Genomic DNA, 23816 nt, shown 5'->3' with positions numbered 1-23816 from the left:
TACAGAATTATAAATCTGTAAATAAAGCCAGTACAGATATTCTAATTCATAGGTAGGCAGTAGATATTTTGTGGAAACAGACTTGAGTTTTCTCGCTGTTGTTTATCAGTATCCACACACATTCCTGGTGAATTCAGGTATTACTGATCTGTGTTCTCTTTGAGTGGCAGTACTGACAATATCTTTTTGCTGACAACTCCACCCAAGTTCTCGTCTCAGATGCGAGGCTATTCTTTTTGACTTTTCTTTCTAAAATACTTCTTCCCAGTGGTCTATCCTCCAGAATCACTTCTTTTCTTGAGAAATCTTCCTTATTTTTGGATTCTACAGTTCCACACCTCTTTGCTTCTGTATATCACACCTTTATGTAACACCATCCACTCTGTCAGCGTGCCCTCCAGCTCAACTTGTTCCAGACCAAACTCAGTGTCTCCTTCCAACGTCCGCATTGTTTACATGCCTTAGGTTCCGGGTCATATCAATTTTACTCCTTAGCCACTACTCACAACTCCATGTTTTCTCATCTATAAGAACACAAGTTTTGTTCCAAACCCTCCCCATCTCCCCATTGGATCACCACTGCATTGTCTTTTCTGACTCCCTAGTATCTCTACCACTTACTACTCATTTTATATATTTAAAGCACATTAAGTCTGTTATCACCTTTACTCTAATCATAAACCCCCACCTTCTTGGCATAAAATCCATGAGTATGGCTAACTTCTATATAGCTATCACAATCATATCTTCCTTTTCCTGGCTCTTGTGCCCTATCCTATCTCTTTCTTTTCTTATCAGCAGAACCTACAATAACCTTTAGTAAATCTCTTTGTAATGAAACAACTTGTTTTGGGGAATTAAGATTTATTAAACAGTTCCCTTACCCATGTTACAAGGCCATTTTAAGATAGTCCTTGAGTAATTTTTTTCCAAGTTCTTACTTAAAAGGAGGTAAAACTGGGCAAAAACTAAGTGGATTACTACAAACCCCCACTAATATATATATATAATATTATAATATATATAATATATATAATATATATAATATAATATATTTATATATATATACACACATATGTATGTATATATACATACATGTGTGTGTGTGTGTGTGTGTGTAGTGGAGTACAAGTCAGATCATGAAACTTTCCAATCTAGAGCATAGCAGCCTTCAGGTGCCAGCCCTACCTGTCCTGATTGCTCATCATCAGTACTACTACGGATACAATCAGAGAAGGCCCCAGTCTTTCTCCAGATCAGATTCTGAATCTGATGGCCAAGAAAGGATGAATTCTACATTTAGAGATGCTCAACAATATATGATTCATAAGGGGATTAACAGAAAACTAAGTGGCTTATCAGCTAGAATGCTTTCATGCAGAAATGCTATAGATGTTTAAGAGTATTCAAACCAGAGTGCAATAATTCGAGGAGAAAGGGGCTGATGAGGTGAGAATAGAATATAAGCCCCAGTATCAGAGGGAGAAACCAATAGTAGCAGAGCAGGCTTCTTCCCAACACTACTTTGTATAGACACCCCTTCTCTCTGTTTACCATATACTGCTTTACACTTCTCTTGTTTCACCATGGGAGCACATCAAATACTGGAATGTGAAAACAGATAATCTATTATTAAATAACATCAAATGTGATAAAGATGTCATAATATATTATATATAGCATATAATACATATAAAATATATAACATATGTATAATATATATAACAGTCACGTAGTATGTGTAGTTCACAGTAAGACACAGACTTCACATCATTTAATAGTGTGAATGTCTCTCCCAATTTATGCTATGCAAAGAAACAGAAATTTCTTGGGGTGTGGAAAACAACAAAGGTTATTCAGATCAGATTGAGTTCACAGTCATTTTCTAAAAACAAGTATCTGCTTCTAAGAGTCCATGTCTTCCTTTGTGATGATTCAGTGGCGAGTCTTCCTCTACATTTGTCCGTGCTCTGAGCAGGAAAATAATAGGTCTAACTATGACTAATAGGTGTATGCTGATTATTATGGGTAAAAGCAATTGTGAGTCAGGTTATTATGGTAAGTTTGAAAAAGAAACTCTTAAAATGGATTGCCATGACAAGAAAGGTGAACACAATATAATTCATTGTAGCATGAAAGGCTGTATCAAAAGCCACTTGATCCACATAAAGTACTTTATAAATATGTTTTAAATGCATTATTGTGCATCAATTAACAAAAAGCCTCCCAGTGTTGATTATTATTCATAAGCAGGGTGTTATAACTTTGGATTTTTAATAAGCATTTCTTTTTTCCCTAGACAATTAGAAAAAAGGCTCTAGTTTAAAGAAAATACTGCATACCACACACACGCCAATTCATCATACATACAAAAGCACTCCTCAGATACTTATACAGACCAAATACCACATGCATACACACACACACACCACATACATACACACATACAAACATACACATGCGTGTGCACACATGCACACACCCACACACACTCTCCCCCCCCACACACACCACAGCTTCTCTGGTAGATACAATTACATCATACACACACTACACACATACATACACAAGTCACATATGCACCTTCCTTTTGCGCAAACTCCCCTATTTTCACATTGGAAATAGAGTCAACTTCCATGTGAGTAGTGTCTTAGGACATCAAAAAAGAATTTCAGTAGTGAAAGTTTGTTTTTCTTCTGGGAAACTGTAAGAGATACTAAGCTCACAAAAAAGAAACAATTACACACGAAACTCTAGCATTTGTTGGTTGACATTTATTCCCACTAAGAAGATGATTATATTCAATTAATTCTAACTTTTGTGGCTATTTTCCCATCACTAGTGACCCAACTTTCTCCACTTCTGTCATGTGGGTTTCTTTAAAGAAATATGCCTTTCTGTGCTGGTTGTTGCCTTGTTAGTAATGACAGTCGTGGGACTCTTTAGCATACAGTTAACAGTGGGAGACATTGAGACAGCTGAGGACCTCCTACTACTCTTAGCTGCTGGCTCTTTTTCTCTCCATATAAGATTTGATAATTTGCATATTACATTTGGTTTGTGTGTTTTCTTTTTCATTATTCAAGCGATAGGGAGCAATTTTACCGAGCAAGGTTAAAGTTATGCTTCTTCAAAGAACTACCAAACCCTTTAGGTTTGGCTCTTTCTGCTCCAATAGTGAAGAATGTTATAAAACCAAAAATATCATTGTAATATCATTATTGGGTGTGACAGAGGATTTTTTATGAGAGGCTTTAAGGTTTTTAAGTCTTTAAAAAGCAATGCAAACAGCTCAAGTCTTGTAGGTATCTTTTTATTTTGTGCCTTAGAACTCAGGTTCTTTGCTCCAAGGCTGATGTCTGGGTTAATTAACTGCCCTTTGCTCTATTTTAATTACTATACTATTTTAATAGGGATATTTAAAAGTAACTTTTAATGTTTTATTAAAGGGAGTAGTGTTAAGTTGTAAAATGGAGATGTGAGGAGAGTCAGTATCACTATGAAATGATACAAAGGAATCTATTTTTCTTTTATGCAAAAAAGCTTTGTGAGTCCATCCCCCTAATGGCTCAATCACTGCAAACTTCAGCCACTCCAGGAAGAATTCCCTGCCCCTTAGACTACAGCAACAGTTCCTTTTCTGTGATTCTATGACATCATCTTCTATTGTCACAATTAATATTATAATAATTTTATGATTTGGGGTGTCTTGATGACTACCTTTTTGAGGCTAAGATTGATGCCTTTGTGAATAAGAGACTGATTTCAGGTTAGGTGATGAATGATCAATGAATCCATCAGGTGGTCAGAGGCATGTAGATAATTAATTATAGGGAGAAAGAAGTAATATTGATTATTGAAGTTTGAGAGTAACAAGAAGGACAAATGAAAATTTCAGTATTGTAGATACCATGGTCATAGCAGAAACAGATGTCAACAAAGTCATGCAAAACCTACTGATGGCAGGACGCAGGGAGACAACAGAGGGATGAAGGGGTAAGGGAAAAGAAACGAAGGGGAAAGGGAAAGGAACATTTTCCATTATGAGCTGGGGTGGTGAGGAGAGTAGATAATAGGGATAAATTAGCCCCATTAAAATATTCAGAGGGCAGGAGATTAATGTGGTCTCCCAAAAGGTGGCAGTTCTGAGCTCACTCTTTAATTAGTGTTTAACAGAGAAAAGAAAATTGGGCAATTAGGAAAATAACATTGACTCGGCAAAAACATCTCTTGAAAATAAAGAAGGAGGGAAAAGAATACACCTAAACTATACCATCAGTCTTGCATATGAGATATGAGGAGCCTTGTCATGTTTACAGAATGCTTTTTCAAAAGAAATCTGTGGATCTTGTAAAATATGACACAATATTACCCAATCCAAAGTCTGTTAAAAACATGTTTGGAACAGAAATATCTTCCTCCTTCTCCTTCTTTGTAGTTCTATTCTTAGTGGTTTCTTCTAGCCTGATGCTTCCTGTGGTGGTCTGAACAGGTATGGTCCCCATGGACTCATGTTTGAATGCCTGGATCTTAGGGAGAGACAGTATTAGGAGGTGTGGCTTTGTTGGAGTAGTTATGGCCTTGTTGGAGGAAAAGGAAGTATGTCACTCTTGGGGCCAGGTCTGAGGTCCCCTGTGCTCAAGGTATGTCCAGTGTTACTTCCTGTTGCCTGTGGATCAAGATGTAGAACTCTCAACTCTTTCTCCAGCATTATGTCTTCCTGTATGCTGTCATACTTCCCATCATGATGATAATGGACTAAGTTTCTGAAACTGTTAAGTCACCCACAATTAAATACTTTTTTTTTTAAAAAAAAATAAGAGTTGTGTGCCTTTAATCCCAGTACTCAGGAGGCAAAGATAGGCAGATCTGTGTAAATTTGAGGCCAACCTGGTCTACATAGTGAGTTCCAGGACAGGCTCTAAAGCTACAGAGAAATCCTGTCTCAAAACTCACCCCCAAATGATGCTGTGGTGCCTGTTTATGGTGTCTGTTCATAGCAATAGAAACTCCAAGTAAGCTCCCATTCTGAAAGAAAGCTAACAGGTTAAGAAACCATTCTCTTATTTAAAATATCTATGCATGCGTTCACATCCACATGTGTGTGCTCATATAATGGGAAATACCATTTAACGGTCTACTGTGAACTATAACAGTTATGCAGCACGGCATGTTGACTACAGATAAAACAATAGATATGGGAACTAAAGAACTTCACAGCTTCTTGATCCTCATAAAATTAAGCCAGTTGTCATGCGACACCATTCAATGGACTTTTCTTTAGAAAGAGAATAATAAAGCAGACTTAGGAGACACTTTGTACAAAGTAACTGGTGCATTGTCGGGCACAAGGCAAATTAATAAAGATTGATGGTCTTTTTTCTTCCAGAGGCCAATGTAGAAAAACGTTGCTGATTAATTTTTTTATGGAATCTTCTTAAAGCCAAAACCACTTGGTAGTCATAAACAGAGAAATGATATTAAGTTGCTTAAAACACTGAAAATGTCTTTAGGCATTGAAGAGGTTGTTTTCCTGGGTATAACTAAGGGAAGTCAGAAATACTAGCGTATTTCTTCAAGTATCTAAAAGAGATGGCAGTAATGTTTACTTCCATAGGTACTTAGAGAATGGCTGGGTGAGGTCCTGGTAAAGATTTCCAACAGAGGGAAGAGGACCCGTTCAGATCGTTCACAGTTCTTAGTCTCACTATACTTTTTCTAAGTAAACAACCCTCTCTCCTAACAACATGACTGCCAATTGAGGCTATATCTAATTATAGTCAATAACCCTTAACTTTTCTGACCTGCAGAAAGTTGTTCCAGCAAGGGTCAAGTCTAAGCCTCCATCTGAATCTGACAAGGATTAATAGTGTCAGTGACTTCCCAGCAGTATGTTCTAAGGCAACTGGAATGCAGACGTTTCCATGCTCTCTTCTTCTTTGGAATGACCCACCCACCTCTTCATTCTGCATCTCGCATGCAGTGACTACTGATATCTTCCTTAGTCTGGACAAACTGGGTCTGACAGCAGACTTGTTGACAGATCACTGACACCAGGAAAACTTGCAATTATTCTGGCTGGATGACTTTTGAATTAGTACTTAAGTTGCCATATCAATAAGGCAGTATGCCATAGCACACAAAATCATGATGTCCCTTACTCTTTTTTTTTGTTTCAAGGATCAAGTTGCTACTATTCAATAGGTCGAGCAGACAAGATCACAGCAGTCACTGTCTTGATTTTTCCCAATTGAAGTGTTTAGAACCCTTACTACGAAGTATGAAGTTCTAAAGGACAGAATCACTTATCCAAGGGAAAGAATGAAGCAAAAGGAGTTGAGCGTATGAGAAATAAATCAGTAAACACAATAATGAGCGGTGACATCATGGACAATAAGCCTCATGGATGCAGTCAGCATAAATCCTCTCCCAAGCACTGTGGGATGAGGCTGATAAAATTAGTGAGTTCAGTAATGAGAGATGCTTCATATTTTAAATTCTGGAGAGAATATATTGCTCTAGATTATGGTATTTTCCTTGGAAATCTGATTCTAATTTGATTAGTAAAAACAGTCATTCACATTGAAAATTGAAAAGCAAATTGTTAAAAAGAATCAGAGTAGAAAGCAATCATAACTAAAGAGAGGTGAATGCCCTGGTTTATTAAATATACTTTGGATATCCTCAACAAAGACACCTCTGGTTAATAATACTTTGTATTTTATCAGGGCTTAGCTTTCAGCCCTTTCACTAATTTAGCCTTCTTGATATGAATTTCTTTCACCTTCTCATGTACATTATTATACACAGTTTAATCACTTGGAAAGCAAGCCCCTTTTCTGAAGACTCCATGTTCCTATAAATCTGAGAGTAAAGACCTCAAACAAGGGTATGAGGGGAGACAGTCATGATGTAACTGGCGGGCTCACTTCCTGGGGTGTTATAGAAGCTCTCCTATCATACTTGAATTTTAACAATGCTGAATATTTAGTGGACTCTACCCCAATTCCTCCTTTAGTAGAGTTTGCTGTTTCTAATTAACTTAATCGACATGCATGAGTTGTGGTAAGTAGGAAGGGATTATTATACACTTCAAACTTGAAAATATCATCCAATCCTTTGGTAAACATTGTCTCATGTGAAAGTGACCAGTACATCAGGGTGGTTATCACCATAGTAAGAAGTATCACTTGGCAGGATGCATGTAGTTGGGTAGGGATGGAATGACCAAGAGTACACATTCACACACAGAGATGTATATATATTCAGAATTCACAAACACATACATGTACACACACACACACACAATCACACACACACACACATATATATGAATTTGAATATGAATATATTCTCTCTTGGATCTTATTTCAAATAATTTATGTGACTATCCCTTCCCAAATAACGAAGTTTTGGGCTCTGTTAAAAACAAAAAAACCCAAATGTTCATATATCCCTAGACTATAAAAATTATGCTTATCCATTAGTTTATGAATCAGAGTCACTGAGTTTTTTCTTTACAATTAGACAGCTTCATGCTGACCTGAGAGACTAAATATGAGGCTCACTGGACTCAGTGTCCACACCAAGAGTAAGCCCAACACTTGGTGACACCTATACAGGAGACTTCTACTGACAGTATACACATTTGTTCAGTAGAATATGGGTTTTCTGGAAGAAATGAAACAAGAGGAGAAGAGGAGGAGCTTTAGGGTTAGTCAAAGAGTAGAGTTCTGTCTTCAACATGAATCTTTTATTAGGACTGGGACATTTCAAGGTAATTCATGTTCTTTGTCTGATTTGCATAATATTTGACTATCATAAATAATTATTATCGTTAAGAGAGAGAAGATAGAATGCATTAAGTTCCCAGCAGCCAATCTGATCATCTAATCAGTTAAACATGAGTTCCACCGACAAAGCTATTGTACAGATAAGTCAATTTGGTAAGATTTGAGCATGCAGTGGGGAAGAAGATTGGATAGCTCTGCCTTACTGACCCTTTAACCTGAGCAGTTATTATCTCAGATACACACATATAAATAGCCAATTACAGACTGGATGAGTCTTTGGAATATAGTTATCAGTGAGAAAATAACAGGATGCTGTAAAGGAATAGTCAATCCAGAGACCTTAGATGAGTAGAAGATGTCAGCTCCAGGAATACAGATGGAGAAAAATGACAGTGAACTTAAGTACTGTAAACAGTAAGAGCGAAAATGGCCTGCAAGGATTAGATCTGGTCCAGGACTGTTATTCAGAACTTGAATCAGGAAGCCTTAGAAGGCCATTTGTACACAGATGCCACATAATCCAATTTGCTTTTTAAAATGATTGCTCTGGAAACGAGAATGTGTTGAGATAGGAGGCAGTAGAGGAAGTGGGGTGGAATTTCTGAATTCATTCAGAAAGAGATGGTGTTGGCTTGACCAGACATGGCAGCAGGCGACTTCTGAGAAGTACAGAAAAGAGTGTTTCAGATACTGAATGAAAATCTCTACTAGGAAACTCAAACGTATTCACCCAAACTGAAAAGTCCAGCATGGGTTGGTAGGAACTAGAATTGTGGAAAACTGGCAGTGGTAAGGTAACACACATAACAGCAAATCCGGACTGATTTTTTGACAAGCTATGTTTTTAGTAACAAAAGATTTGAGTCCTTGACACACAGTGCAAATTTCTGTGCCTGAATATAATCTATAGTATGGTCAATGGCCATTACCACAGTAGAGGCTTGGAGGAAATAGCATGGTTGTCCACATAGTGAGTTGTCCAAAACAATGACTTGAAACCAAAGGGAATCCTACCAATAGCAGCAATGGGATTAGTTGCAGACATCGAGAGAACATGAATCAGCAGATGAAAAATATGAGACCCCAAACTTCAGTAAAATAAAGAACCCAGCTGTCCCCAGACAGCTACCAAAAAAGATTAGTGTGCTTTATAAACTTAATCTGAATCTATCTTTTTAACTGCCTCCCAGTCAGGAAAGTATGTAATTACATTCATCTTACCAAAAAGATTAAGATCAATTAAAATGACATGCTCAAATATATAATTTCAGAATTCTGTCACACATGCAAAAAATAACATCTCTTCTAAATATTCAAGAGAACAGTTTTCCTTTTGCTGTTTTATAAAGATAGATTACTGCTGTTTAGGGATTGTGAAGAGGTTTTGGTATAAATGTGAAGATCTCCTTTTCAACACACTCTATTTTGTGACTTGTGGTTTCCACTGCAACACAACTTCTGAGCTGCTAAGCAAAACAGCGAATAACGTCTTCTGCGATGCTTTGTGAGTGTTAGGAAGAACCACTTAGAGTTCCTGGTTTTACTTGGTCATGTTTACAAATGTAAGTGACTTCTCCTCGAAACACTGCTCCATTTTCTATTCTTCTATGAAATCATATTTTCTAAGGTCTAATAGATATTTTTGCTCTCCGTCATAGGTTGGGACAGGCTCTCCCACCTCCTCAGCTCTATAAGCCATGCAGTGTCGGTCATGAGGACAAAGACCTCATGTTTTGACTTGAATTGTCAGAATGAACAAATTCTTTCCTCAGTTTTTAATATTGAATGCTGTGTTAGATGTCCCCACACCAGACATAATATCCAAACTTACAACACTAATATTTCTCAGAAGTGTTCTGAATGGTACATTTTTTCCACAGACAATGGATTTGTCTGGAAACATGCTTATATTTCTAATGGGATCGAGAAAAGCAGATGAAATGAACTCAATACAAGGAGAATAAAATTAGGAGGGCATTTATATGTAAGATAGAGTTACATGTTAGTTCTTTATGAAACTAAATTTCACAGATGGGAGAGGCTTCTAGTAAAAAGTCTTCTAATGGCTCAGGGGAATGAAAAATAGATAGACTCATTGTTCTCAAGGAACTTAATGTATACAAACTATCATAGAAGTCAGAACTGCTTCATTAAAGGTGCTGATATATACCAGAATGGAAAATGCATTTTAATTTAATTCTCAATATAACTTCTTTTCAAAGCAGGAATCTAGAGTATAACATACACACACACACTCACACACACACACTAATACACACACACCTACATATACATACACACAGAGATAAAATGTAACCCCGTTTGTTGATGACAAGTATCCATGAATATTATGATCTTATATCATCAATACCAACTGTAAGTAGATATCAACACACATTTTCTGTCTACAAGTAAATAAAAGATCACTTGGCAAAATCAATACTCAAAAGTATAGATAGACCTTTTATTGCTGGATTATAAATTCTGAGAACAGAAATATAGAGTAGTTTCTCTATGATGTAAATGTCAAAATCTCTGGGGCAGACGAATTTCTGAAAAATGAATGTTTTGGATATTAGACAGAAAAAGATTATACTATTTATTTTATAATAGTACAGAAAAGTATAGGGAAAAATTTATTTCACAGTCAAAAAGTACACATATTCATTCTAGATAGAGGAAAATTAGTGAAAAAAGACAAGTCAGCTACTGGGCGCTGGTGGCACACGCTTTTAATCCCAGCACTCGGGAGGCAGAAGCAAGTGGATCTCTGTGAGTTCGAGGCCATCCTGGCTAAACTGAGGTGCAGAGCTCTGATCTGTAAATATTTTATTAATTTTATTTTACCAATTTCAAGTATTTTCTGTTTTAAAAGATGATTATTGTATATAGATATTTATGTTCACACACACCATATCCTCTTGGCACACAGCACAAATACATATTTGTACATATTATTGTAAAATAAAAGAAAAACCTGTCATATTCTCACATCACATGTTTTAAGTTAATTTATGTTCAACTAGTCTTAAATATTTTACAGTACTGGGATTGAGACTCAGAAAACCTTATTTCTGAGGACTTTACTTATTAGTTGAGTGGCAGATTAATTTACCATCTCTGGGGATTAATGTTTGCACCTGTGATCTAGAGATGAGCAGGATCTGACTTCTTAGGTCAGTTAGTATATGCACAATGTCTCACTTATACAGCTGCTCAGGAAAGGATGGACGATATTCTAATGATTTTCCAGCATCCAGACTCCAGGCTGTTTGCTTCTCTGATGCACTCACCTTACCATGCTTGCTATAAGAATAAGATGTCTAGTTAATTTCTCTCTGCTTAAAATATCAGTAGCCCACACTGGACCCCCATGATGGCAATATTTACTGGGAGTGGTGGTGTGCAACCTTTTCTTTGGAAGCATCAGTATGCATGAGGAGTCTCTATTGATGTATGCCACCTTTAATAATTTAGTATGTTGACTTACACTTCCCATGTGAGTAGCCTTGTCTCAACAGCAGTAAATACAGCTACAAAGCTGCATGCTACAGCAATTGGCTGAGGGCACTAATTACATGGCTTTGGCTTGAATTAAAATTGCTAAACAGCAAATGAGATTAGCAGCCTAAAGATAACCTTAATTTAAATAGGAGGCTGCATTTATCTCGTCTACGTTGTAATTTTCGCGAAGTGTAGAGAAATACCATTTTAATGGAAAGCCGTTGTTTAAAAATATAATTAAAGCCCCTAGTCACTCCCCTTACCCTTTTTGATTCTGCTCTGGAGGCAAGATGTGCAGACTGATTTAGAGGTCAGGATGGAAGTATTCAGATCGCGTCTTCACAGCCAGACATTACTTGGAGTAGTGTCTTCATTTTAAATGATTAACAGCTGACTATGGGAAAAGCAAGCGCCAAAAATACTGGGGGAGGGAAAGGAAAATGACCTTCTACAAAAACCCAAAGCCATCAGGAACCTTACAAATAAAAAGGACTCAACCCCGTCTCTCCATTAAAAAGAAAACCTAAGGCAGAAAAGCTAAGTGAGTTTTCCAAGAACACAGCAGAATAAGGCTGTTTACTCCAGAGGGGCACCGTACCCCACTGAAAATTTCCAGTAGCAAAATAAGGTATAGTTCTAGTTTTAGACTGGAGCTACTTTTATGGTTTATTCTCATTGGTGAGTCAGAAGATGGATAAAGAATAAAAGAGAAAGGATGGAAAACAAGGTGTTAAATCCTAATGATTGGGCAATATGATTCCTTTTTCAGACAAAAGTAAGGTTGCCTGACTAAGGCTAGGTTACGGTACAGTAGAAAGAGACCAGAGTTTCACAGCAGAGCTCTCCCTTGTTAAGTCAGTCTTGCCAGTTGTAGTTAAGTGAGAAATGATTGATGTTAAACTATCAAATCTTTCTTTATAAAAATAAGGAACTTTCCTGGGCTATGTGAAAATGAGAGAGTTGTCTCAGATTAGCTGCAAAACAACTCCTGAAATTCCCTGACTCTATAAATATTCACAACTATAGATTCTAGAGATAAGTTCCTCACAAAGGAAATCCCATGTGATCAATGACCATTTCGAATTAAAAAAAAAAAACAAAAACAAAAACAAACAACAAAAAAAAACCTCTCACTGAGTCTCAGTGCTCTAAACCTCTCCTGTCTCCTTTCCTGCTCCAGCACCAGCTAATGAAAACCAGGACTTCACCCAGTGTAAGAAAGTGCTTCTGTGCTGAGTTACATTGCCATAGAAGGGATCTTGCATAGCTCATTAACCAGGTTCTCATCTTGTCTTGACTTTATGTCTAGCTATGGAAAAGTAAAAGATGTCCTTATCTGTCTATAGTGACCCACTCTCCAAATTCTGAGGGTTCTCAATAAACCAAACTCCATACAGGTAAACATTGTAATTAGCATGTCTGTCTAGTCACTCCGTTGTACATTGGAGTGCTGAAGTTTTGGAATATATTAATAAGACCTACTCATTTAAACATTCATAAAGCATTTTTTTTCTTCTCAAAAACTGTACTGTCTACTCTTCATTTCCCCAACTTTCCCCGAATAGCACATGGTATCTACTTTCTAATCCCAAGATGAATCAGGGGATGAGGGCTGAAGTTTAGAATATACTGGAACTATTATTTTCCCATTTGAAACTGGGGAAGAATGAAGGAAATGATAGAGGTGAGGGTAGAATGCTGGCAGGTGCATCAAAGATGTGGGATTCAGCTCCTCACCCAAATTAAATTCAGTTCATCAATGGGACTTCTAGGGACCACATCTCACCTGTCCTCAGCTCCAATTCAATACGTAGTAAGTACAGGATAAATGAGTGGGATGGGAAGGAAAGCTAGTAAATCTGGACACTGAGCCAATAAGGCAGAGGGGATTTAATGTGTGCTGGGATCAACTGCAATATCAATCAGACATTTGAATAAAATCTTACCAAAGTTTGCTTTTTCCATAAGCTAAGTTACAGATCTCCATTTCTCTTTTTAGGGATTGTCTCCTCTCAAAAACTTTTGACCAAATGTGAGATCACTGCAGTGAGGGTCTTTTGGCAAAAGGGACCAGGAAAATGCTGTCTGATTTCTGATTTAAAGTTCTGTGCAGTGCAGACTGTGAGCATGAATGACAAAGGCTCACTGAGGGAGTTTTCCAGAGCTTATGAGACACTTTTATTTTTGACCCAATGTTTCTTTGTGTAGCCCTGACTGTCCTGAAACTAACTCTGTAGGCAAGGCTGGTTGCAAACTCATAGAACCCCCTTTCTCTGCCTGCCAAGTGCTGGAGTGTGTACCACCACCACTGGCCTTCTTCTAAGACTTTTAGAATCACTGCAGGAATAGCTGCCACACTTTTAAAGAGATCAGGACAACTGGCATTCCAGGCCACAGGAATGGATGCTTTCTTATTCCTTCCACTCACCATCCTCTCGAGGCTGATATTTTGGTATAAATTTGTATCACTTGGGCCCAGGCATGGGCCTGCTAGTTTGTGGCTCTCAACTCTACATAATCTTTTCTAACTTATTTTCCTCCGAGTTTGGTCCTTTGTGGAAGTGAAAGTCTTAGGAGATTTTCTGTGGATGACTTCTTAGAACTCAGTCCTCCAGCCACAGACCTAGGAAAGCATTGATGATGTCTGGTAAAATTTGAAGATTCAGTGGGGGCATAGAGAACCAGATACAAGGAATCATGTTAGGATCATGATGGAATCAAAACTACAACAGAAAATTCTCCCTATGTATAGCAAGGTTAGTACTTAAGTGAAGGCTGACCAGGTTACTAAGTAAAATTTATTTACAAAACAGAATCAACACTTGGTTTTGGTAGAAATAGCTGGCCAGTCTTGATAGTGCTGGAAATTGAGCTTAAGGTCAAGTGGCCAATGGTACAGGACATGTGTCAGAATTTGGTTAGACTTAGTGCCTATAAAAGGACATCTAAGGAGGCCCACAGCCAGATCTTTGGGTATATACAAGTAACCTTGAATAGTGAAAAGAACTTTGCACATAATATGAAAGTAAAACTTTGGGGATGGGGAGGTTGTCTGTTTTATCCAGGCAGGCCCCAGGTAAATCACAAGTATTTAAAAGGAGAGAACTTATCCTATCAACGAAGAACAAGAAATATGGATATATGCCAAGGCTGGCCTCACTCCTGCTGGCCTTGACATTGAAAGAGGGGCCAGGAGCCAAGACATGTAGATCGCCTCGAATTAGAAGAGAAATCTGAGGGACTCCAATAATTGAGCCTCACCAACATTCTTGTTTTTATCTAGTTAGACTATATGTGACCTTTCATCTCCAAACTATAAGTTAATAACTCTGTCTTGTTTGCAACCCCAGAGTTTGTGCTGGTGATTTGTTAAATTCAGTGTTGTTGCCAAAACTGGCAAACAGTGACTGGAGACTTGGCTATTACTGTAATTAGTGTTTGAAGACACGGCCCTGCCATGTAGATGAGCTAGCCTGGGACTCATCCTCCCCTCCCTTCCACTTCTAGAGTGTTGGTATCATAGGACTGGGGTAACTTACCTATTACACATAAAGGAGAAAACCAAAACTTCTGTTGTAACTTTTCTTTCTTAAATCAACTTTTCCTGCTAATCAAAGTTCAGTTCCAGAACTGACCAGAACCATCCCCATTGTCTTTAAAAATCAGAAGCAAATTACTAAAAATTTGATTTTCAAAGATAAGTGAGAGAAAAATGGAAGGATGAGGTGGAGGATATTGTAAGGAATGCTTAGCTTTATGTCTGTGATCTCTAGATGCATGGATCCAATCAACCAAGAAGCAAAAATATATTTTTCAAGTTGTATTTGTATGAAAAAAGTGTACATTTTGTGTGTTGATTTTCTAAAGAGTACGGTATAACAGTGTACCTATATACATTTGTATTGGCTAATATAAGTTATCCAGAGAGGATTTAAAGCACATGGAGGATTTTTGTAGACTGTAGGAAAACAGCAGCCCATTTCACAAAAGGTACTGGAGTTGCCATCAGCAAGAGTCTCCATGGAAACCAAGCTTATCCCTGCTTAGGAATTCTATTAGCTAATATAAATTCTCTGTCCTTAAGGTGGTGTCTAGACATCTTGTAAACTTTTGTTGTTTTGTTATTAAGAAGCACACTCTTTTCAGCCTAAGGTTCTAATCATATACTATATAAGGAAAATATGAAATGAGAGATAAATGAAATAAATACATACTTGTGGTACGATGCTGGCAAAGGGATAGAGAGGAAGGCAGGGAAAAGGCAATGGTATACTTGCTTAAACTTTGCAAAGACGCAAGCTCTCAAGGTTTTAAAGATTGAGCATCTGTGCTCGCTCGCAGCACCGTTCCCTGTGTGGTTCCCCACCATCTGCCCCACTTTTCCTCGGCTCTTCCTCTGCGAACGGCAAATGAGCTAATGTTCTGCTTCTATGGGTTTCCTGCCTCCTGCCCATGCCCTTTGTCTTATAAAGTTCAGTGATAGCCAGAGGCCTCCAGTCACTCCAGCACACTCACCCTGCATCACATAACCCTTATAAAAATGTTCTCTCCAAAAAAAAAAGCCAGGCCTCTTTAGAGCTGTCCGGTGTCCATGTTTCTAGATGAGCAATACACACAGTTGATTTATAAAGCAAACCAGAAACCTGTGACAGCACTTTGTTGCATGGTGTGAATAAAACTTAACAAATTACCATTTAGTTGACTCTCTCCTACTGTGTGCTATTTTTCATCACCCCGTCTTTCTTCACCTCCCTCCTCCTGCATTATAAATTAGCACCATCGCCTAGCACTTTTCAGACATAGCAGATGTAACGCCATCCACATTCTGATAATGCTGAAGTCACCATCAGCTCCAGGCACAGTGTCTGCTGCCAGGGGGCCGATGTTGTTATTATAACTTTCTCTCTTTTCCTAATGTATCAGACCACATGCAATATACATTCCACACAGACACGAGGACAATACCGGTAGCTGAGTGGGCCACAGACCCAAATAAGCAAACAGAAACATCTGCTCACCTTCAAAAAGTCATGAAAGGATCAAGCAGTTTGCAAGAGCAGCTGAGCCAGGCACTGTCATTCATGGCAACCTTGAATATCTTGTCCAGTGTTAAGGTCTAGATTCCACAAGTCCTCAGAGATTAGTGCCAAAGCAACATTCCAGCAAGAAACACCATTTGTGGGCTGGTAGGATTGCTCGGTGGGTAAAGGCACCTGCCATGCAAACCCAATAACCAGAGTTCGATTTCTGAAACCCACATTGGAATGATAGGGCTGACTACCAAAACTTGTCTTCCACTTCTGCGCTGTGACACATGCACACCCACGCTCATGCACTCCACTCAGTAACAAACAAAAAATTCAGAGACACAATACTTTGTCTATTTCCAGGACTCAGTTTATGAGATGGCTTTTCCGTGGATTTTCTGAAAGAGAGAGTCTAATGAGAATAAAGAGCCATGAAGAAAGAGGCACAGGCTTAAAGAGATGAAACATACATACCCCAAAGCAGAGTTATTGTAACTCGCAAGTACTACAAAAAAGCGAGTCTTAGAGTCAGAGAAGATGAAACATCTGAGGTTCTCCTCCAACAGCTCTGACTGGAGATACACAAAGTAATTTACACAGTGTCAGGAGACAAACTAAATTCATTTAGGCTAAAACTCCAAAGAACACTTACTGTGCTCAGCCATTTAAATATAACATAACAATAACTATGTGTGTGGTCTAATTCTCAGGACATTCTACTTAACCCATGATCTGCCACAGAAGTTACACATGACACTATTCTGATATTCTGGGAGACTATCCTGATCCATTCTAAGAGATTTAAAACATGTTATCTGTCTAGGAGGAAAAATGTATGTGGACCACTAAATTTCCAAACAATGCTACTCCTCATATATCAGACGCCACAATGCCCTATACTATACATATTTACTTTTTCTGTTTTGAGTGGTACTTAGGATTGAGCCTACAGTCTTGCACATGCTAGGCCAGCACTCTAGCACTGAGCTGCATACCCAGGCTCCATTCACTTTATTGCTGAGAGCCATGGGCAAAAGTTAAAAACATGGAGCGGAGTATGTCCAGAGGACTTGGGAATCTTTTCAGAGGTTCCACATTCTTTTTTTATTTTTATTTGAAAAATTTCCACTTCTTCCCCTCCTCCCACTTCCCTCCTACTCCTCCCCTCACCCTTCCCCTCTCCCCCTCCAGTCCTAAGAGAAGGCAGGGTACCCTGCTCTGTGGAAAGTCCAAGGCCTTCCCCCCTCCATCCAGGCTTAGGAAGGTGTGCATCCAAGTAGAATAGCATCCCAAAAAGTCAGTACATGCAGTAGAGACAAATCCCAGTGCCATTATCATTGGCTTCTCAGTCTGCCTCAATTGTGAACCACATTCAGTGGGTCCCGTTTTTGATATCTAAAAGTGATTTGGGGTGGAGGAGATGGCTACTGGGGTAGAGTGGTTGTTTCATACTCATGACAATCCAAGTTCACACCCCAGAACCTGCCATATATGACAGTGCTCATCTATAGTGACAATACTATTGCAAAATGGGAAGTGGACAGAGAACCCTGAAAACTTGGGGATCACCTTGCTGGCAAACAGTAAATGAAGCTCTGCCTTAAAGATGGAAGATGAAGGCTGTCGCTCAGGCTTGTCTTCTGACCTCCACATGTGCACTGTGGCATGCTTACACTCAACTCACACACAAAATGTACACACAAACACACACACTCATGTATATGCACATATGTCCAATGAGTATCCATGTACATACATCATTCATACAAAGAAAATCCCCCCAAACTTGTTGCATGCAATACTTAAACCCAAACACATGCACACCCATAGGCACACGTTTCTACTCCTTAGTTTTTAATTGCAAAGCTAATCTAAAGAAAATACAAAATTAAATTTTATTGATGTCAAAAGTTAAGCAAAGCAAAGAATTAAGCGACAATCATATCTTCTTACAAATATCAAGTGATTTATGAATGCAAAAGCAGAGGGAGTCGGTATCATAAATTATTTTGCATCTGAATGGTAATACACAATGAGGGTTTTTTGGCAGATTAAATATTACCAGCAGCACTTGACTGCAATGAGGAACTGCAGAATGTTTACTGCATTAAATTAAAATTACTTGTCTGAAGCGGCATTGAACAGAAGGTGGGCTTCCAGGTTTACCTTCCCTTGAAACACAGATAGGAATCACTAAAAGAAAATGTCACCCATAGATATCTGTATTTATCAAGAAGGAAATTAGGGGAAGATGATACTTTTTTTTAAGCAAAGCATTTTAATGCTCTTGGTTTGTTTGCTGCACACCTGCCCCAAACAACCATGGCTTTGAGGAAAAGATGGGTGATAGTTACGCTATAGTTCAATGAACACTGTGCACTGAATCAAAGAAGATGGCTCTGGTTCTGCCATATATTTATTTCTGTGTGCTGGAGCTTGGTTTTCCCCATCTGCAAAGTGAGAAAGCACCAGTCACTCTGCTAAAGATCAATACCACCCCTTACTGGCATGTGGAGAAGTGTGTGTGGCAGTGCAGATGGGGTACAGGCAGATGCTATAGTTTTGACGGATGTCTGGTAGGGATCTGTGGAAACTGAGCTATGGAAAGCAGACAGGATCTCTGCGTAGTCCCAGGAGCATCATTCACAGTATGCTCCCTGAGAATGGTATCCTCTAAGGCACTGAGGGTAGCAGCAAAGGAGAGCTGGTTAGCACAGACACTTTTCAGGATGAAAGGTTACTATCCCAAAAAAAGTGACAGTGCCTTCTCCCTTTGAAAAATATAATTCCCTGATCTTGAACATGTAACTTAGTTGGTAAGAATGCTTACCCAGAATGTATGAAGACCTCATGGATTCATATCTAGCACCACACAGATCGAGCACCATGGGGTGTGCCTATAATCCCAAGCACTTGGTAGGTAGAAGAATTAGAAATTCAAGATCATTATAGCCTACACATTTGAAAACAGCCTTGAATACATGACAGCCTGGCTCAAATAATCATAGCATGTGTTTAAAATATATGTGAGATATAAGTGCATATATAATTATCATATTTTCCATGAAATACCTTTCAGTGTTCCATTCAATGATTCTAACATTTAACACTTTAGTTTTATCCTTATTAACCCTAGAAATGTTATCATGTTGATTTTTTCCAGCACAGAATTTTTTTCCTACCTTAGAACTTTTCACATGTTTATTCTTCTAGCCAGCAGCCCCTGGTATACTTCTCATGCAGTCAATTTATTTACCAGAAACGTTCAATTCATAATTACCTCTTCAGTGCTGGTGTAGTGACACACAATTATATTGGCAGCATTTGGGATACTAAGGCTGGAATTCTAGAAATCAAGACCAACATAGACTACACAGTGAGACCTTGTCTCTAATAACAGCTCATAACAAGAAAAATCCATTTTCTATCACCATACATATTTGACTAGCTTCAATAAACTTATTGCAACCAAAAATTTCTATGATGTGTGTTTGTAAGGAGTTTATTTTTCCCCCATGGGAACAAATATACCAAGTGAGTAAGAACTTTGTCCCATTCAGTTCTGAAAGCAAGGTTCTAAATATAGAGGCGAACACGTCCAAAAGCACAAGAAATGCATAATGAAGGGTTGATTCAGTGAGTTAATATGAAGAAGAAATTGTAGTACATGAATTTGAACATTTAGATTACTAATTTTGATTACATGAAAGGTTATTTGGCTAAAGACTGAGATTAAAGTATTCAGAAAATACTGTGGTATATCTTGTTCAAGGATATGATACCAACTATGAATTGTTAGACATTAATAAGGTAATTAAATCAACAAAAATATTTAACTTTGAAAAGGATTGAGCCTTGGAGATTGTGAGAGCAATCAAGGAATGGTAGGTTTGAGAATCAAAGAACATTTCAGAAGAGTATATGAAAAGGTCCTGTATCCTGCAAGAATACGGTAAGATCTGGGCAATAAAGCCCTTGTAGCCAGTATAGAAATGGCCATGGAAGGCTAGAGGTAAAATCAGGATTGCGGGGTAAAGAGAGGGAAGTCTCTTTATTATGCCTGGAGATTTTTGTCTTTATCCCAAGAGTAAGGCAGAGTCAGTGAAGAATTCTAAGCAGTAGGAGACATAAGGGTGGGGGTAACATGGACAGATTCTTGTTAAGAAAAAGGGCAGAGTGGGTGTCAACTGATTATATAAGGCATAGGGGAGGTAGCTCATGTTTGCCTGGCGCTGATATTGATGGGAAGAAGTTCACAAAATTCAGGGATATTTAGAAGATAATTTCTGAGCTATCAGAGGGGAAGAAATACAGGTCAAAGGTGAAAAGAGAGAAAGGCATTAGGAGCACAAGACACCATTTTTGAGAGAGAACAAAAGGCTAGGATACATATGGTGATATAAATGAGCCAGAATCTGGTAAGTCTGAAACATCTCTGAAACACTCAAGATTAACCTCAAACACTATACTATGGGGAACTCAGAATAGCAACTTATTCAGTGAATTGTGCTCATGAGTCATTCATTAAAGCCAGGGACGTGGAGTGTTTGTGATGAGCTCAATTATAGGATTTATTTTGTTTCCTTTCTTTTGTGGAGATAAACTATCCCGACCCAACCAACTTAAGAAAGAAAAGATGTATCTTGGTTTACAATTCCATGGAACAGAATTTATAGGAAAAATGCAGAAGAGACAGGGAAGTCGTGGCAGCAGGAGGAGAGAGTTGGTTGATGGCGCTGGAGCAACATTCAGGAATCAGAAAGAGACAAGAAGAGGTTCAGGCTGTAAACTCTGAAGTCTCTCCCCTTGGGGAGGTATTTCTGTTAGTTAGACTCCACCTCCAAAATGTTACAGAAACATCTCCACGTGCTGGGGATGAAGCTTCCAAGTACATGAGCCTATGGGGAACACTTCATATTCAAATCACAACATAGAATAAAGGTTTCAGGACCCCAAAAGAACACACCAAGAGAAGTGCCACACTTGAAGGATCTTAAATAATAGTGGGGAGTGGGATAGGGGAGAGCCTGAGATTTCTACACACATAATATCATCATAGTTTGGGTAGATGAATACTATCTGCAAGATTTTTCTTTTCAGTTCAAAATTTTTGTTAACAACTTCTTCCTTCAACATTTATCTCCTGTTCTTAAAAATATCATGCAATTACTAGTTGGGAAAAAAAAAAACCCAGTGTGGGTAGAGAGAATTTGAGGAAGCCCCAGGGAGATTTTCCCCTATACATATCTGGCAAGGTACTAACAATTCCTCATTATTTTTTCCTCTTGTTTTTTGAAAAAGATACTAGTATTGATTGAAACACATTATCTGCACAGTGCCAATGCTAATTATCATTGCCTCCCAGCCACACAATGTATTCTTTGTTACTTCCTGTGCCATAGTGCATTGTTACTTCAGCACTTATTTGTAACAGGCATGTTACAAATGAAGGAGCAGCACTCAAAACGATGTGTCTTTGGTGTTGGTCTAGTGGCCTTCTGAATCTCATTTCCCCCCTGCATTTTATAGATTTCATACATAGCACAGGTTGTGAACACTACACATTCACCACCTCAGGGTCTCAGCTCCATTCAGACAACAGAGGCACCTTTATGCCAAATAGCACTTTGATTTTAGACATCCAGCCTTCAGAACATAAGACAAGACATTTCTGTTGTCCAGACTACTTGGCCTGTGCTACTTTGTTATGGCAGTTCTGGGAAATGCACATTGTGCCTCTGAGCTATGGACTGACATTCAAAATTCCCATCAACTCTCAGATAATACCGACACTGTTAGTCTTTGACTAACACGTTCAGAAGTAAAGCCTTAGTATATAAGAGATGCTAATACATACCTAGTCTCCTTCCTAGAGGATGAGCTGAAGATGCCTGGGCAATGACCCAAGACCAATGTGATATTACTCAAAACAATTAAGAGCTTTCTTGATGGTAGAAGAAGAGGAATTCTTCTTGTTATTGAGAAAAATGAGGACCAAAGAAACCCATCTAAGAAGGTACATTGAGAGAAACAGAAATGTTATGTGTGAGAGAAAAAACACATGTGTAGTTCATTTTCTTTGGCTAAAGCAGTAAAAAGAAGCTGTGACATCAAGAGCACTTGAATAGCTGTAAACCTGAGAGAGCTTCCCATCATGACTCTGTGAGTTATCATCCTGCTAAACCAGCCACCTTTTGTTATTTTAAAGATTTATTTTACTTTTAATTATGTGTATTGTGTGACTATGTGGAGGTATGTCCAAGTGTGTATGCAGATATCCAGAAAGATTAGGACAACAGAGCCCTTGGAGCTCAAGTTATATATGGTTGTGAGCTGACCAACAGAGATGCTGAGAATTGAACTTAGGTCCTCTGTGAGGATAGTACATGTTTTTAACCACTGAGCCATCTCTATAGCCTGCATCAAGGTTTTAAATGTTTCCGTGTTTCTTTTCATCCACTTTACAAGTTATAATCTCTCTTAGCATCCCCTCTTTTTCTCCCTTATTGATTATAACCAGTGTTTTACTATAATTCGTAAAGCTCAAGAAAAATAAAAAAGAATGTTAACTTATCTCATACTAGCTTATGAAAGCTTGACTTTCTTTATCTGTTCATGAATTTTACCAAAGCAAATGATCTTGAAAATAATGCTGATTGTTCCCCAGGTTTCTCCAAACCTAGATGTGGTCATATCATGAGGTTTTGAGCAACAAAATACATGTTGAGGCAGTGTTGAAAATTATCAGGCCCTGTCCCTAGAGGAAAAGCTTGCCCTAAGCATCCTTTTCCCAATTATCACCACCTGCCCGTCTAAAGCAAGAGCAGTAGCTGAGGAACACATGAGAATGAGGCAAGGGGTTGGTGTATGGTAACCTAGGGTGAAGATCCCTTGACTGTACAGGTCTCTCGGTTCTTGAATAAGTACTAAGTTTGAATAATATGGAGTTTCTGCATTACAGCATCTTAAATGCATATCCTGATGAATATGACCCCTGTAGGAAGTTAAGGCCTACCAGGATGAGAGGAGCCTATCTGGAGTCTGCCAGGTACTTCAGAATTCCTGATTGCACCTACTCAATGAGGGGCGTCCACAGTGATGTCAACGGATTGGAACGCCTGGGTGCTAGGTAAGTATTTAAGTTTTCCTCATTGTTAAATAAATGAGTCTGCTGTAGGCCTACCTAACTCTGACGTCTGAGACGCTGACTTTGCACTTTGTCACTCGCCTTCTTCGAGGAAGACTTTAGGGCCCAGGATCACTCTCCCGAAACTCTTCTACCAATGCTGAATTTTTGTGAACCCTGTGTTCATTTCCAATTCTAAGTTGTGGTATGGTCAGCTTTGATATGATGTTTATAGAATCTCGCAGAGATTAGGAGTCATACAAACTCCAAAAGTTCAGCATCTTTGCCCTTGGTTGAGGCCACAGAGTTCCTGGCAGCCATTAAGCAATGTACATGCACTTGTCTTCATTTAGAGCTCAAATATTT

General features: G+C 38.5%; 1 protein-coding gene across 5 annotated transcripts in view; it reads right to left on the bottom strand.

Moving 5' to 3' along the window:
• Positions 1-23816, bottom strand: part of Ctnna2 (catenin alpha 2) — a 994060-nt gene that overhangs the window by 488543 nt on the left and 481701 nt on the right. Inside the window, exon 7 of one of the 5 annotated variants that reach the window (XM_038318873.1) lies at positions 10700-10711. The exons of the other annotated variants lie outside the window; for them this stretch is intronic. Coding sequence (XP_038174801.1) covers positions 10700-10711 — 12 coding nt within the window. The remainder of the gene's footprint in view (positions 1-10699; positions 10712-23816) is intronic. 5 annotated transcript variants of the gene reach the window in all.

This window comes from Arvicola amphibius, chromosome 2 (assembly GCF_903992535.2).
Source record: "Arvicola amphibius chromosome 2, mArvAmp1.2, whole genome shotgun sequence".
Lineage (NCBI taxonomy): Eukaryota > Metazoa > Chordata > Mammalia > Rodentia > Cricetidae > Arvicola > Arvicola amphibius.
Note: the sequence above shows the minus strand (reverse complement) of the source record. Positions and strands in the feature narration are given on the sequence as shown.